The sequence below is a fragment of the Dermacentor albipictus genome, unplaced genomic scaffold, assembly GCF_038994185.2.
Source record: "Dermacentor albipictus isolate Rhodes 1998 colony unplaced genomic scaffold, USDA_Dalb.pri_finalv2 scaffold_17, whole genome shotgun sequence".
Lineage (NCBI taxonomy): Eukaryota > Metazoa > Arthropoda > Arachnida > Ixodida > Ixodidae > Dermacentor > Dermacentor albipictus.
Genome location: NW_027225571.1, coordinates 3873994 through 3890867, shown reverse-complemented (window position 1 = coordinate 3890867; position 16874 = coordinate 3873994). Strand labels below are relative to the sequence as shown.

General features: G+C 45.6%; 1 protein-coding gene and 1 non-coding gene across 2 annotated transcripts; one reads left to right on the top strand and one right to left on the bottom strand.

The window, feature by feature from the left end:
• Nucleotides 1-343: 343 nt before the first annotated feature.
• On the bottom strand, nt 344-1501 carry LOC139051987 (tetraspanin-33-like). The gene has a single exon (XM_070529055.1). The coding sequence runs from the start codon at nt 1384-1386 to the stop codon at nt 547-549; it is 840 nt and encodes a 279-aa protein (XP_070385156.1). The 5' UTR covers nt 1387-1501; the 3' UTR covers nt 344-546.
• Nucleotides 1502-14326: 12825 nt separating this feature from the next.
• On the top strand, nt 14327-14408 carry TRNAS-AGA (transfer RNA serine (anticodon AGA)). Its single transcript has one exon. It is a non-coding gene; the product is annotated as a tRNA-Ser (tRNA).
• Nucleotides 14409-16874: the final 2466 nt, after the last annotated feature.

Here is a 16874-nt window from a genome sequence, read left to right as displayed (position 1 = left end):
CACCGCCAAGTTTGTGGTGCGAAAAGTAAAAGTAAAACTTATTCGCATGGACAGCGGTTTGCGGTCATGATGGGTACCAATTATTTAAGAACTATAGTGGTGAACAATCTTACTCCTAATAAGGCACAGTATTCTGTCAGACAAAAAAAAAAAAACAGGATATATTGGCATGTTGGTTTAACAACATGGCGTGTGCTTAGAAGGCGAGACCCGAGAGGCGTAGACCCCTAGTAGTACAGCATTCTGGGCTACAACAGGGTCATTGTATCAAACGAGATCGTGCAAGGACGACGGCTAATTTGGACTAAAGTACTACAATGAAGAAACACAAGAAACAACGGACGGACAATGAAAGCCAGTTTTTATTGCGCGTGCATTAAAACATTAGTCTGTGCAGACCAAGTTAAAAAAAGCTGACAAGAATGTATACGGCATAAAGTTGCAAACATAAAAGGAGTTAAAAGCGTTGAAATAAGTTCATTATGTTAAAATGACAAGTATGCGAGTCGCGCATTGGGCTGCCTATCAGCTCGATTACACTATCGACTACAGGCAGGATGTTCGTGCATGCGGCGTAGCTATGCTCTGGAGCATAACGACTCGTCTCACCTCAGCAATAGATTTCACGAGGAGCCATGCGCCGGCGATGCCCAAAGCGAGCGACCCCACGGTTACCGCCGACACCACGCTGACCAACACGGAGTTTTCCCTCACCAAGGAGGCCAACGCCTGCAAGCATCCCTGCGTGTATATCGCACGCTCGATCGAGGCAGATGACCTCTTTGCCGTGTCCGTAACACCGTAGCCACACATCACGTTGGGCAAGCTGCCCCGGTCCCTGCAGCAGGAATAGGGCACGCCACAGCGCTCGCGGCTCGGGTTCCACTGGGAGCAGTTGAAGTAGGCGTTGTGCTGCCAGTCTAGGTAGCCCCGGGAGGTGATGCCACAGCAGCGCAGGGACGACTGGAGCGTGTTGATGAGGTCTTCCATGTCCGGGTCGTCCCTGTAGATGATTATTGCACGCCGCAGAACGTTCTCGAGACGCCGCGAGCTGTTGGACGGGCCCAGTGTGGGCCACACAATGGTCAGAACGGCCACGAAGAAGGCTACGACCACGATACCAGACAGGCAAAAACCGTACAGACAGAGGAAGCGCGTGTTCTCGCGCAGTGCTCCGACGCAGCCGAGTCCGGCTATGACGAAGACGAGGCAGCCGACGACGATGAAGAACACGGCCGGATCGAAGGCGAGATCGACGTAGCGGTGCAGGATGCGCACCTTCACCATGAAGAGGTAGACGCCCATTAGCACGGTCGTGCCCCCGAAGAACCAGTACAGCAAGTTCACGAAGAAGAGTATTCCCTTAAGCAGCAGCTCTACGTACATGGCTAAGCAGTTGCGGTGCCACGTACATAATTAACATGTTTAGCTCTCGTTCCAAGTATTTATTGCATTTCCGCCCCTTTTTGAGGCAAGAATGCAACGGACATGCGCGTTGCGCTTTCTCAAGTGACTGCTGCCTTCGGTTTATGATTTTCAAAGAATTGATCAGCTTATAGAAATGGCGTCCGCGACGTACCATGATATTCCTACTATGGGCGTTGTTGGCACGTGCCAGCCATCGCTGTGGTGTACTCAATCAAAAAAAAAAAAGAAGAAAGTGAGAGATAGGTATCGGAACGGGGCATTTCGCAGTGGATCTTGATATTTTATCTGGATGTTCAACGCGCTTTTTTTGTTTTCATATTTTGTTATCGCTTAAGAACGACAGGTTGGCAGATCTACTATTCATCCTGTAGCATGCGCAGCAAAGAACAAAGTTAGCCCTGCATGAATACTATGTAATCAGACAGTGATAACACTACCAGAGGTCGCCTGTTGCCTGAAAGCAATCGCTTCGCAGCCTTTTCTGCGCCCGGGTAGCTGCCAAATACTTCCATCGGGTCCGCTGCCACGACATGCCAGCACTCCTGATGGATGTATGGATTGATGGATGGATGGATGAATGCTATGAGAGCCCCTTTGAAAAGGGGTGGTGGTTTGGGTCACCAAGGTCTTTTTCTTTATTTTGCCTAATGTGTTACATATCTTATTTTTTTTACGAACGAAAAATTCCCTACATCAAGGTTTCTTCACTATATGTATTATTGGGGACATTGTGGGGACATTGTTTTTGTATGCCTCCGTTGTTTGTAGTCTCCCTACTTTTCTGTCACCAAACCTCCAATCGCCTTTTATAAATCTTTGTTGTAGAAATGTTTACTTTCCCCCTGCTATCCCTGAACCAAAGAACTTCAAGGAGGCCAGCGGCGCCTAAGCCGACAGCTGGGTAATCTTCACATTCTAATACAACATGTTCCATCGTTTCCCTAGGTTTACCGCAGCAAGTACATGCTTCTTCCTTGATGTTCCTCACTTTATAGCTAGGCGTTCTAAGGCATCCTGATCTCGTTTCGAAAAGGAAACAGCTTGCCTTTAAGTTATCATAAATTGTTCTTTCCTGATTCCGTTTTTACCTCTTAGGTAGTTGCTCTAGTTACTTATAGCCAGTTTCTTTTCCGTGGCCGCCACCCAGGAGATAGTCTCAGCCTCTTTGACAGGCGTTTAACGTTTTTGTTGCCATGTTACTCACTATACCGCTTGCACAGTTTCTGGTAAGCTTCCTAGTTCTTTTTCTCCACTGTGAATCAATGTTCTTCCTGTAAAAACATCTGAACACTCTCCCAGCCCATCACTCTCTTCCATATTTCTCCGTCGTTCTTCATAGTTTTACTGTTAGCTTCCCTCACTTCTAAACTTGCCTAGCCCACACGGTTTCAGTTCTAGTCTTCCCGTGAGCGCCCAATACGAGGCATCTCGGTGACCTTTTGTTGCTATCGAGTCCTAACTGTGCCACCGACTTCAGGCAAACAACCGTATTTCCCAGTGTAAGTCGGGGAAGCATTACACCTTTACGCATACCCCGAGCACCTCATACGTATTGTATTTACATAGCGCTCTGTGTTTCATTAGGGCCGCATTTATCTTCCCCTTTACTCTTATTGTTTCCTCCTGTGTTTCTATATATTTAATGCCTTCGTTTATTTATCTATACACTCTAAAAAAATCCACGCTTATCTAAGCGTGCGTTTGCAGTCATTTTTACACGCTTAATCTAAGCTTGATATTTCTCCACGCTTACGGATCACGCCTGCTAGGAGTGATCAGCAACTCCTCGCTTAGCAGACGTGATAAGGATGTCATATGTAAGAGGCAAGGGACACAAAAAGAAACGAAGAGCACGATGTGCACCGACCGATCGGAACGGCACGAGCCCTCGAGGCACGTGACTCGAGGTGTAATCGGAGGAGAAGCGGCGCCAAGCTGGGGATTATCGACGTGGCTCTGGGCCAGGAAGGTTAGAGCGCCAGCTTCGCATTGGCCACGGGAGCCACGGAGGTTTGGACAGGCCCGTGATGCTGGCGACCCAGGGTGTGGCCATCGACCTCGGCGACGTTCCAGCGAGGCTCCCTGGACCTGCTGCAGCCTCCCACGGCAGTGCCGGACACTCCAGGAATAGGATCCCCCTTCTTGGGCAGACCAGCATGGACCATAGTCCCGGGGCTTCTCGCCGGCACTCTGAGAAGAAGCGGTGGAGCGCAGTGTTAGACCTAGCCAGGCAGGTCGGAGTGATCCGTCACCGACAGAGTTCGTGACGCCGGCATTCGAGACGGAGGAGCTGGCCGGCCGATACCAAGGAAGCAAAACTTGCGGAGTCGGCGGGAGCACTGACGGTGACCAAGAGCCGACGCACATCGGACTTGGAGTGACGTGTGACAATGGAACCTTGTAAGAGCGTTCCTTTTTGTAAGCGTGCAGCCATAGGCCAGGGTTGCCGGACTTTCGCGCGGAACGCGCCAAGGACGAACGTAGGGGAGGATAAGGACATATTTAGGCTACGCAAGTGTGGAGTTTTATTTTTGTCAGTTAAGTTTTGAGTTACATTTTCAGTGTGTTTTATTTTGTGTTTGTTCTTAGTAAAGTCTGTTGGCTGTGCTCGCCTGCGTCTCCAGACTCCATCTCTGCCAACATCCGCACAGCCCCGAGATCAGTGTACCCGCCGTGGTTGCTCAGTGAATATGGTGTTGGGCTGCTGAGCACGAGGTCGCGGGATCGAATCCCGGCCACGGCGGCCGCATTTCGATGGGGGCGAAATGCGAAAACACCCGTGTACTTAGATTTAGGTGCACGTTAAAGAACCCCAGGTGGTCAAAATTTCCGGAGTCCCCCACTACGGCGTGCCTCATAATCAGAAAGTGGTTTTGGCACGTAAAACCCCATAATCTAATCTAATCTAATCGAGATCAGTGTGACAAAGGAGCCCAGTTCTTACACTTATTATGGCGTGACCAATCTTCACGCTTAGAGAGGGTTTCCGAGGTGGCAAGGGGGATGGAGTGACCCCTTAGACTTCGTAAAGTAGCGACAGTCTCTTCCTCCGCCTTCACTCCTCCTCGTTTCTCCTCTCTTTCATGCTCCCTCCTCGACCATGGCGCCGCCTACACTGCTCGAGCGTAGCAACGGTGCCAACATGCGCTCCTCACCACTCCGTAGACGCTTCTCGAGCAAAAGTGGTGCTGATGCATGGCACGAGGGCCCACGTGATGCTATTAGGCCAGTAGCGACGCGGCGTCGGCCTCGGCAGGAGCGCGCGAGGAGGAGGCAACATTCTTCAATGCGTGGCACTACTTTACGAAGTTTAAGAGGTTTTAGCATGCCCCATCTCTCACTCACCTCTTCTCTGCATGCGTTGGAAGCAACGAAGGAACACCGGCCATGGTTGGCTTGGGCGCTTGGGTCGCATCTCTGAAGCGAGCTTTGCTCACCAAGCTCTTCGCAGTCCTCTTCTTTAACTTCTGCTTCGATGGCGCAGACTGTGACGAACCAAGACGCTAGACATTGACAGAATGCCGGAGAAGTAGAAGCTGAGTATGCTCAGAGAGACTGCGCAAGACGCTCCCGCCAATGACACTGAAACTAATCCAATAAGAAGGGGCTCGGCAAAGCCCTGGCATATTTCAACGACGCCAAGGAATGTAAAACGTAAACAAGCCCCTCCGTATGTCATTGCACAACAGGACGAATGCCCTCTCAACCGTGCTCTCCAGCGCCACGCGTTCGAAGATAGCAAGGCTAGTGTAGGATAGGCACGTCAGGACAGAATTTCCCGCATTAAAATAACCAAGATATTGCCCTCTTTCTTCGATTGTTATCTCAAAATATCTGATCAAATTCTTTTTCACTGGCCTCTTTCTCTAAGAAAGACGTATATTCTAGGCAGTGAAAAAAGTATTACACACATATTTCTTCCTGGGGTAAATCATTTATTCATAATATTCATTCCCAGGAAATATGATACAATGAAACGTTGATGCTTAAACACAAAACGTCCAGAGCTAAAGCGTTTTCAGATCGCCGAGAAACCGTTAGTCTCTATATGAGTTTGATTTAAATGCGCATTGCAGTGAAAAAATGTTTTAATCTTGTTTGAGCCCATGATATTTCTTTGCTTGTTCTTGGCGTTAAGTTGGTTGCACAAAAATTGCCCATATGCAGCAGGATATGTTACATATTACACACCATAAAGGCATAGGCACATCAATAGTGCCTTTTGTAGGGATGTATCATTAGTGATATGCATGCTTTCCTGCATGCTCACAGCCGCAGATGAGGAGCCTTGTTTCCCCCCAGAGAATGAATGGTCTTTTAAGGTCACTTAGCGCGATCTGAAAAAAGATATAGAAAATTTCTTATTACCAAAAGTATAATACTTTATAGGTGAAAACATGTTTCTTTTAGACTAAATGTGCTAACGAAGAAAGCTTGCTTTTTCACTGCTTTAACAGTGATCGCAATGCTTCTGACATTTCTCCTACTGACTGCTCTTAAAATGTTTTGGTTTGGAAGTTTTTAGAAGTAGCTAAGCGACAGAGGAAAGGGGGTCAAATCACCGCAATAATGAGAGCATGCATTGTAAGCCTGGGTCGCACGCATGCGTCTAAAGCGACGTATGAAGGCTCAGAGAATTTCACTATTTTCTATAAGATCAAAAGAAACTTTTTCAATGTTTATTCATTTTCATCAATCCTGCATTTAAACCTTTATGAATTTTCAAATATGACCTGAAAAACAAAAGAACAATGTGAAAAATGCATTTAGGTGGGACAGGTAGCTGTAACTGATTTTATTCCATCATGCTCTTCATAAAAATAAAGTTTAAAATTCGAACACAACTGGCAACGCTTTCGACAAAACATTTTAATACCTACGGAAGAATGAGCTAGAAAAACGTAGCTATGCTTAAGAGGAAGCTTTAGCTCGGGCCCAAATCCGACGCGGCCTATTCAAATGCATGTAAAACGCAAAAACGTTTTTCTGAGATAACCCCTGGACCGATTTTAATGAAATTTGTTGCATTTGGGAGAGAAAGTTCAATTCTAGTGACTGTTTCAAGCGGAATTTCGATTTAGGGCTTGAATTTTGTTGCAAAAATTTTCAGAAATGCGAAAGTTTGAAAAAAAATAGAAGCACGAAGTTTACAAACTCATAGCTCTGCATCAAAAACAGATATCGTGGTGCTGTGAACGGCATCGATTAGATCATTGAAAGCGGACAAATTCGTTATGTCATTTTACATCTTAGGTGAATTAGTTACGTTATTTACAAGAGTTGTGCAAAAGCTGTATTTCCATATTGCAAAATTTTTTTTACATTCATGTGTAACATATCAATTTTGTCCGCTTTAGATGTTCTGTTAGATGCAATTTACAGAATTGCATTATAATTTTTGGTTGCTGAGTTACAGAGTTGTAAACTTGATAGTTTCATTTTTTGAAAATTTTCAAACTTTGCCAATTTTTAATTAAAACTCTACGGCCTAAATAAAAAATTCAAAACCAACAGTCACTAAATTTTATGTTTTTCTCTCAAATGCAAGAAACCTCGTGAAATTTGGTGCGGTGGTTGCCGAGAAAAACGAATTGTCCTTTTACATGTATTTAGATAGGAGCACCTGAGCTTAAGCTTCCTCTTAAGTCTCAGCCCAATGATAATGGAAATTTTGACAACAATGACATTCTACGTGAAATTATCACACGTGCGCTCTCACTGCGGACATAGATGTGTTTGCAGCTGGAAATGAAGAGCTGCAACGGGCAGAGTATATTCATGTGCATTGAACACAGTCACACTTTCTCTCTTTAAAGCCCAAAATATAAAATATGCGGAGCTACACCAGATGGATATCCTAATTCAGAGTGCAATTAAGGTTGCAAATTAAGTAGCACGTGTGGTTACAACCTCGCATGCAGCGCTTCGGAGATGCTGGTCACTGTCAGTCAACAAATAGCTGATAAAATTACGAATTTTCCCTTTATAGGCACCGGTATACTATGAGCGGCATACGCGCCCATTACACGGCAACTAAACGACATAAACGGCATACCACATTGATGCGCCACTAACAGAGTTCTAAATCATGAGAAGAAGCACGGTGCAAAATGCAGAATGGCAACTCCCAGCTCTCCACCCTTGCCCGAGGCGAAATGGCAACGGGCAGAGAGACAACAACAAAAGAGAAAATAAAAACAACAGAAATCAGGAGAATTTGGTACTTCAACACAATAAACTGAAGAATTAAAAGGAATTGAACAGCCCGGTATTAAAACTTGCTAAAAAAGCACGAGGCTGACTGCTTTCGATTTCGATCAACGCTACTGCTCGCGTAAAAGGTTCTCGATCGCTTTCCAATAAGCGTACCATTACGGCAAATTTTACACCACGCATCATACAACCACAAACCGGAAATCATGACAAATTGGCAGTTAGCCGCTATTTAACAGAAGCGAACCATAACTAATGTTCTTACCTGTATATTTCAATCCTCCATGAACAGTAGGTGAGGAACCGCAACATATCCATTATGCATATGAAAATGCTGCTCTGGAGCCGTGAGACCGCGGTGGATTCTCTGTTGTAAACTCTCCTAAACTTGGCACAGTGCACAATGTATGCATACACCACCCGCGTTGTAAGTCATGAATGTACGGAAAAGTGAACATGGCGATACACCCCAACTCTGACAATGAATGAATGAACTCTGACTGTGCTGCAATGAAGGAACGTCGCTCATTGCAGTCCGCCGGAAAATCCACACCAAAAATGGCCGAGCGGAGACACGAAAACACAACGGCCTCCTTCAAGCTCCCCAAGAAAATTTTTGAAGTCACCGCAGGGCAGTGAGAAGACGCAAAGCGTTGTTGTCCCTGGCCCACGCTCCGCGCAGACCCCGTGATATATCACGGCTCTCTTATTTGGATTTTTATAAGCGTGATGGATATTTCTCGCGCAAGCGCTCCGCGGGATATTAAGCGTGTGATCTGCGTTTCTCACGCGTACGCAGCTCGCTCACGCTTGCACAAGACAGAGCCATGACAGGCTGTCTTGCCCTCACGCTTAAATGAAGGAATTTCACGCTTATTTTCGGTCGCGTGTTGCCTGAAACGTCATCCGCGCCTCATTTACATGCGCGTCACGCTTAAACTTACAGTTTAGCGTGAGATTAAGCGTGGAATTTTTTAGAGTGCACACCGAGGTATATGAATCTGCCCGTTGTATTTCCCAGTTTTGTAATGACACTGTCTGTTCAATTTTTTCATTGAATACCATTAGATCTGATTTTTTAACGCTAAATTTCAGATCTAAATTCTCGCCTTCCTGCCCCCAAATATCAGCCTGATGATGCATATCACTCTGCTTGTTAGCAAGCAAGGCAATTTCGTCCGCATGAAACAAATCTGGAAGCTACTGCTGTACAATTATGCGCGCCTGTTTGTATGAAATATTACATCCGATATCGATTACTTCTAGTGCCCCTTCCATCCTTACCATGTATGTCATAAACAGTAGCGAGGATAAAGGGCACCCCTGTCTCAATCCCTTGATGACATAAACTTTCTTCTCGCTCCTCAGCCCTTCCCATTCAATGCAAATGGTATTTTCTAGGTAAATCTACCTCAGAAGCTGTAGCTCTATACAGTAGTTGCTTAGGCCTTCTTCTTCCAGGATATCCCAAAAATGTTGCGGTCAGCGTTGACATACGCTCCGGTAATGTCTAAAAATGCCGCATATAACGGCCTCCTTTCTTCTCCGGATATTTGAATACACTGAGTAAGGACAAATAAGTTATCATCCAGAAGCCTACCGATTCCGCATGAAGCCATTCTGTTCTCCCAATATGCCATTATGTTCTGCCCATGCTTGCAGGTTCAATTTATTTGCCCGCAATGCTAACCTGTATATTACCGATGTAATGGTCAACGGTCTAGATGAGTGAATTGTATCTATTTTTCCTCTTAGCTTTATAAATTAAGTTCATTCTACCATGTCGCCAACTGTCTGATATTCGTCTGTCTTGTAAACTTTATTCTAGTTAATCCTAGTTTAATCCTAGTTCATTGATCAGACTAACGGGAACCTCCTCTCACCCTGTGGCTCTGAGGTTAGGAAATTTATCTTTGGCTTTTTTCCAGTTAAAATTTCTCAGCCTTTTCTGTCTGGCTCTCCTTCATGCTCTATATTTTTTATCAGAATCGACCTCGTCATTACCTTATAATCATTCGGCTGTTATTTTCCGGGTGTAATTTAATGCCGCGTCGCCATCCAGTTTGCACCTCCGTTTAGGATATGTCGTAGTATCGTTCGATACTTGTTGCGGAATACGTTAATGTGGTTCCAAAATATTCTAGGTGGGCCTTCTCTTTCTCACGTGTTTCTGACAACCAACGTTTCATTTCACTTCTAACCCTCTGAGGGCCAATTTCTTTCTCCAAATATGCCACCCCATCACCACCACAGGGTCGATTTTGTTATTGCAGATTTAAAATGTCCAGAGAGCTCTATTTGGAAAAGATTTTCTGCGATTTTTATAGATTGATCATAAAGTGGCAAAAAAATATTTTCCTTATGTAAATATGCATTATTTAAACATGAATGCAGATGGGCTTCCATAAATGGTTAGTATAAGAATAAAGAAGCACATACACTGGAATAGACATATTCCGATTTGGCACTACGGCAGCACTCCGCAACGCAGGAATCACCCCTTGACTCTCTTGCCGAAGAGCAACCGGTGCGCGCGTCCGTAGCGTAATAGAACCATCTACCTGAGCCCATCCCAAGTAACCACGGATATCCGTGGGACGTCCACCATAAGTCCCAACGTCCATCCATCCGGATATCCAACACGGACGTCCGTGGGACGTACAGGAAGTCCATATCCTGTTTGGATGTTCGAAGCACATCCCACCGGGATGTCCATGGGACATCCCATTTTGAACGTCTGCTGGCTGTCCATAAATAGGCATGCCCAGGATATACACTAGTGAGTTATATATAAACTAGCATAAATATATTGCCGGAAATTTTAGTTTGTTCATATTATATTTGTTTATTTTTGTTCTCTATCGGACACAGTTCATTCTTTTTTCAAAGCAAAATAAATATATTTCCAACTTGATATAAATTCTGCCCACTTTAACATCGCAGTATTAAAATACGATTTTTTTTTCTATCGGTGGGTCATACAAACAATTTGTAGTTTGCTTTAAAAAATGCTTGTGGATGACTAGCAGAATATATAAGCGCCCATTTGAAGCCACTTATTCGACCTAGAGCCAAGCACTCAAGTTACCCCTCATTATGAAAAGTTCCTGATCATAGAGTTTTGGTCCTGACCTCCTAACATTTAGGTTCAGGTTTATCATTGAAACAGGAAGTAAAACACGTTGTTGGGCTAGTTGGTGCATTGTATTAAGAAAAAACCAGCAAAAAAAAGACGGACACAGGAAACACACACAAGACAGGCCTCTTCCAGCCTCTTTCCTGTCTTCTCGTGTGTTTCCTGTGTGCGCCTGTTTTTGGCTGGTTTCTTAAAACAGGAAGTTGTCTGCAGTGTTCAATTGTGCATACAATAATATCATTATAGGTAACAAAAACAAATCTCAAAGGCTACGCTTTTGGTGGCTGCATGCGTTGAAAGCGATTACGAAAGCTATAATGCGTCAGAGCCGCCATGCATTGACAGTAATCTCAAAGGCTATGTTATTCTGGCGCCGACAGCTTTAGCAGAAACTAAAAACTCGAAAATCAGATACCGAATATTCCCAGAATAAGTAAATATTTCACTGTGTAATAATAGAATATTTTAAAAACCTATTTATGTTTGCGTAGATGCACGTGGAAGTGTTAGAACCTTGGCAAAGCAGAACGCTGCAGTCATCCAATCCAATCCAAGCTCTAGCCATCGTCGCCACGCCATTTTTCATTCTGCGATCGTTTTAGGGCAGCGGAGCAGCGTTTGTCACCTTCCGTGCCTGCCGAAGTCTCCTACTCAGCTACCAAGGTATGACAGCTACATCGATTTCTTTTTTAATTCGTTTGGGTATTGAAATGTGTTTTCTTCACAGGTGCCAGGATGCCTAGACTGCGGGAGAAGCCGCACGCGCGAAAAAGAGCGTCGCTGGAAACAAAGACGATATTCGAGGACTTCGGATCTTGCACCGGCAGCCAGCAGTCAACAGCTCGAGAATTCGCAAGTCTAGAACTGTGCAGTGGCGCGTATACCCCGCACGCATGCATTAACATGTGCGGTCGGGCTGTCCCTGCAAACATTTGTACGCCTTGTGATGCTGGTCGCTGCACCGAGGCGACATCGGAAGTTCAGGACGGTGGTTGTGACACTACGCTCACTAAGGACAATGTGCCTTGCTTCCCTGATGGATATAATCTACGTGACGCTTCGGATGGTTCACTTCGCTGTGAGAACGGAACAGGATCCCTTAGGAGAGGTGTACGCACAAGTCAATGCGGGTTTTCTGGTAAGCAGGACCCCGGAGTCTACATTTTCTTTAGCTACCGCGGACTCTTCATCGGCGCCCTTTTGATTCTGCTGGCAAAGAGCTTCTCCTGGTATAATGCGCTCATGATCAGAGCTGTAGCCGTCAGTAGCGGCAAGATCGCCTGCTGATCTCTACGAAAATAAAAAGCTCCTTTTAAAAAAGTGAAGAATATATTAGTTGTTTTTATCTACAAGTTTGTTTATATCGTGAGAATATGGTCACTACGGCCACGGCGGGGACATTGTAAACGAGAGTACGCATTCGATGGCCAAGTGAGTTTTAATAATTGTAAGAACGCACTACGCCACGAGAAAGAGCTATTGTTTAAAGAAAGTGAAGAATATATTGATTGTTCTTCACTAATAGTTCGTTTAGCCACGTCAGAATGTGGAGACATTGGGAACGAGAGTACGCATTTGACGGCAAGTTGACTTACGAGAACGCACTACGTCGCGAATAACATTTAAGCTGCAATACCATTAAGCATGTCCGTGTGGCACCCCGCGAATGACATTAAAGTTTAAGGCATTAGCCAGTTAATGTCATTTTTTGTGCCCGTGTCGCAGAGTGCTAGTGAAGTGATGTAGTCAAGATTAATTCCTTCATGTCATTTCTGTTGCTTTCGCTGCTTAATAATGCTAATTGATGTATTTTTGCTCTTTCTTTTTATTCCATGCTGCAAACTCAAATGTCAAAGCAGGGTGGGCAATAAGTATTTTTGTTCTGCTATTCTCTACCTTGTGTTGTGCTATTGAAAGTGCAAGTTTTCTTCTTTATCCGTGTATTTATTTGTTCTTTGAACAGTAAGCATATATCTGCTTATTGGTCTTTTTATGTATATGTATAAGGTGACAATAAACGTTTAATTGTATTTGGAAGTTGGTGTAAGTTCATTTCTCGTTTATTTAAAACAAGAATGCATTCAAGCATTAGACCAATGTAATATATATATAATGGTCCGGTGCTTGAATGTGTCCCGGCCACTACTGTCGCTTCAAGGCATGTGTATATCTGGAATATCCCCGGGAAGACACACACAGACACAGACACACACACACACACACACACACACACACACACACACACACACACACATATATATATATATATATATATATATATATATATATATATATATATATATATATATATATATATATATATCCTGAACGTCCCCTGAATGTCCATGCTGGATGTCCGCGTCGGACGTACTACGGATGCCAAAGCGATTACCTTTGGATTTCCCAGGGACGTCCCTCGGACGTACGTCGGACATTCATGGATATCCCACGGACATCCCGAATATCCAGAAAGGACGTCCGTCGGACGTCGCCCGGATATCCGTGGTTACTTGGGATGCAAATGACTCGATGGTTGTGTGCCCGTCAGAAATGAAAAAGTCGCAGTTTCGCCCGAAAGGCGAAGCATCGATTGCGATAGCAAATTTGTGGACAGCTATACGCAGTAAGGATAGTAGTTTTATCGGCCGTATAGACTTGTGAACACAGGCATACTAACTAAATGAACATGGTATCAGGCGCACACAAGCAAACCTGTACATACCTCACTCGATGACCACGGAAACTCGCTGTCAAAACGCGGCAGTGAGGCAACGTGGCCGCAGCAGCAGCGGGAGAATTGACCTCGGTGCTACCGCTCGTACCAACACCAACTAAGTCGCGAAAACACAACGAAGCGCGGACTCTGTGCGCGGCGCAGATGACTTTCAAGGTACAGAGGGCCCGGCTGAATCCTGCGCGGTCGCCCGGGCCACCCAGAGTGGAAGATTAATTTTTACCACCTGATGCTGTTTAACGTTCATTTCGCCCCCATCGAAATGCGGCAGCGCTGACCGGCATTGGATCCCACGACCACGTCCTAAGCCGCGCGACGCCGCAGCCACTAAGCCGCCACGGCGGGTGCAACTGCGAAATTGAAGCCGAGCAGTAGTGAAGTAATTTTCGGTTAGCATCAATCGTAAGTCGAGCACCAATTTCGAGATGTTCATCTCGAAAGTTTGTCAGGAAATGCACCGGATGCTCTAGTTAAGGTCGCCCTGAACTGCTGGGGGGTACTTGGGGTGAGTGTGAAATTTAATACCAATTCATTTGGCGGTACTTTTTTAAGGACGGATATCTCGGCTACAATAGCTATTTCTTGAATCTGCGTGATGCTCTTGTTTGCTTCTTTCTTTTTTCCTTTCCCTGCATTTGGCCAAACACGCAGCCAGTATCTTCGCTGCGTGCGCGCTACATCGCGAACAGTACAGTTGAAGTGACCTCGTGCACAATGAAAAGGGTGGCCGCACGTGCGACGGCAACGCTCACAAACAAAAGAGAAAGAGCTTGCAACGCGACGCTCACCGAGCCGAATGCACGCAGTTGACAGCTGCAGTCGTGGCCGAGCGGTTAAGGCGATGGACTAGAAATCCATTGGGGTCTCCCCGCACAGGTTCGAATCCTGTCGACTGCGATTTTTTTTTTTTTTTTTTACATGGCGAGCCTGTATGTTTTTGTTCGGGGAGCCTGTCTGACACGTTTATTTATGCTTCATATCTCCTTATTTTAGATGTAGAAGCAAGGGTACTGCGATCTTCGCTTAGCGCGTTGCTGCAGCATACGATAAGCATAGCAATAGAACTTATGCGACCAACGTCATTAGTAATATGTTTTCATGTCTCATCCGAAAAATAGCTATATCAAATACGAGATATTTACCGGTTGCGCGATGTATTTAGAAGCATGGATTCGAACCTCCGTACACATAAACATTCCAATTTCATTTGTCTAGGTCACGGTGTAAGAATACATTTATGTGTTGACACTGCGCTCGGCGGCGCGACCAGGACTTGTTCGCCGCTCCCTGCGCTTCTCTCGAACGCTGACAGATGGCGCTACGCACCCGGGGCCCCTAAAGCCCCTGAAACTTCGTAAAGTAGTGCCACTCTCCTCCTCCGCCTTCACTCCTCCTCGTTTCTCCTCTCTTTCACGCTCCCTCCTCGACCATGGCACCGCCTACTTGCTCGAGCGCAGCAGACGACCTTTCGCAGAGTGAATGCACGCATAGCAAGGTAGTGCTCTTTAGGCGTTCACGTTGGCTTTCCAGCTCCGCGTAACTTCGTGTACAGCATAGAATCTTTAGTCGGATGCTTATACAAATTCGGTAACGGCAGCTTTTGTTTCATTTTTGATAACTATTTCTTAAAAAAAGTATCTGAAGGAGTGTTAACGCTGTGCGTTGACGACTGCGAATGTATCGCGTGCCCTACAGTTAGGTACGCAACATTTGTCAAGGGCGTGTCGCAAGATATTGTTGCGAATGGTTGTAAATAACACGTTTACCATCGAATGACAACCTCTTGGCTTCCAGCAAGCCCTCAGCCTAAAGAATCCGCGCCGCCCTTACCATGTGAATTCGCGGCGCGTATCAGCTATGACGTACAAAGGCTGCCGGAGATCACTGCTCTGGAGGCTCGAAAGTGTATTACAAGTACAGTGCCGCCAACGTGCGTGCTTGCCAATCTAAGCGCGCGCAAAGCCTCAGAGGTGGGCGCTGGTGCTATTATGTTTCTCGTGTCTCAACGCCGACAGAAATACCGCGGCCGATCATCGAGTCGGGACTGTGCGTACACAAGAAAATAAAATGAGTTTTTAGCATTCGTGCGCGAAGCGGGAGCGCGATAACAATGCTTGACCCATTCTCAAACAAGACTACTGTGGCCTTCAGTAATTTTTTGAGGTTAATGACTTATCACGAATAACACTTCATCGTGCGTTGGTTCGTCCGTTTACTAAGTGACGTACTTGTCGCGAACCGAGTTGCACTGAGGTGCATGCATTGAGGACGGTTGAACTCCCTTCGAAGTAACATTTGCGAGATATGACTTTATTAGTGAAGTCATGATCGCGCAAAGAATCCCCCCGCCATGACGCCGCCGAAATTGCGGCAAGTGAAATGGTTTTATCCATAGGTTAAAATGATATGAAACGGCATTCGAGTTGCAAGTTAACAGTTTATTTTCACATAGATGCATTACAGATTTGCCTTTGCAGTCACAAGTCCGTGTGCACCATTTATTGTCTCATTGCGTAAATAAACGCACCAGCCTAAGAGTCCTACAGCAAGCGCGTCTCAATAAGGCATAGTGACTGTAGAAACTAATAGTAGAATAGACGAGCAAGCGAACGACTATATGAGCGCGCGAACTAACGAGCGAGCAAACGACTAAACGAGCGTGCGAACGAACGAGCAAACAACTAAGCACGAACGACGACTAAATCAGCCAGGGAACGGGCGGGCGACCGCACGTTTTCTTTGCGAGTGCTGCACCGCCGCATCTTCAGCTTCGCACACTTTAAAGCTCACGCGAATTAGCACATACGTCTCAATTACCTATGATGCGGTCGCTCGACGACGAACGCACCGCGTAACACTGTTTCGGGAAAGCACGCACGCTTTTCATCGGTGCCTCTGTATCGCAAATCCACCGGGCGACCGCCAACGAGGAACACGAACAAATGTGGCAAACAAAGCTAGTCTGTCTAAAGAAGGCTAGTAAGTAACCACAAAAGGCAGAGAGTTGCTCTCCTGAGGCGCTTTCATGATCGAGACTGCAATTTTATCAAAAGGACTGCGCTGAATCTTACAAATTTCGTAATCACGTTATCGCACGCAACCTCGCGTGCCCGCGAACTCAAGCCGGTTGGCGTTCAAAACGATCAAGCGCACCAAATATGACTAACACGACCACGTAGTGCGCATATAAGCAAAGCAGACGTTGCGTAAAAATCATGTTAAAGCGTGCGTACAAATGACAACATGCACAGTGAACTGTGCAATATCTACTACGTTATTGCCCGCAGCACAATACGCAAGCCTGGCACATACAATACTCTGAGAGAGTCACAACTTACATCACATAGTCGCGCGGAGGAAGTT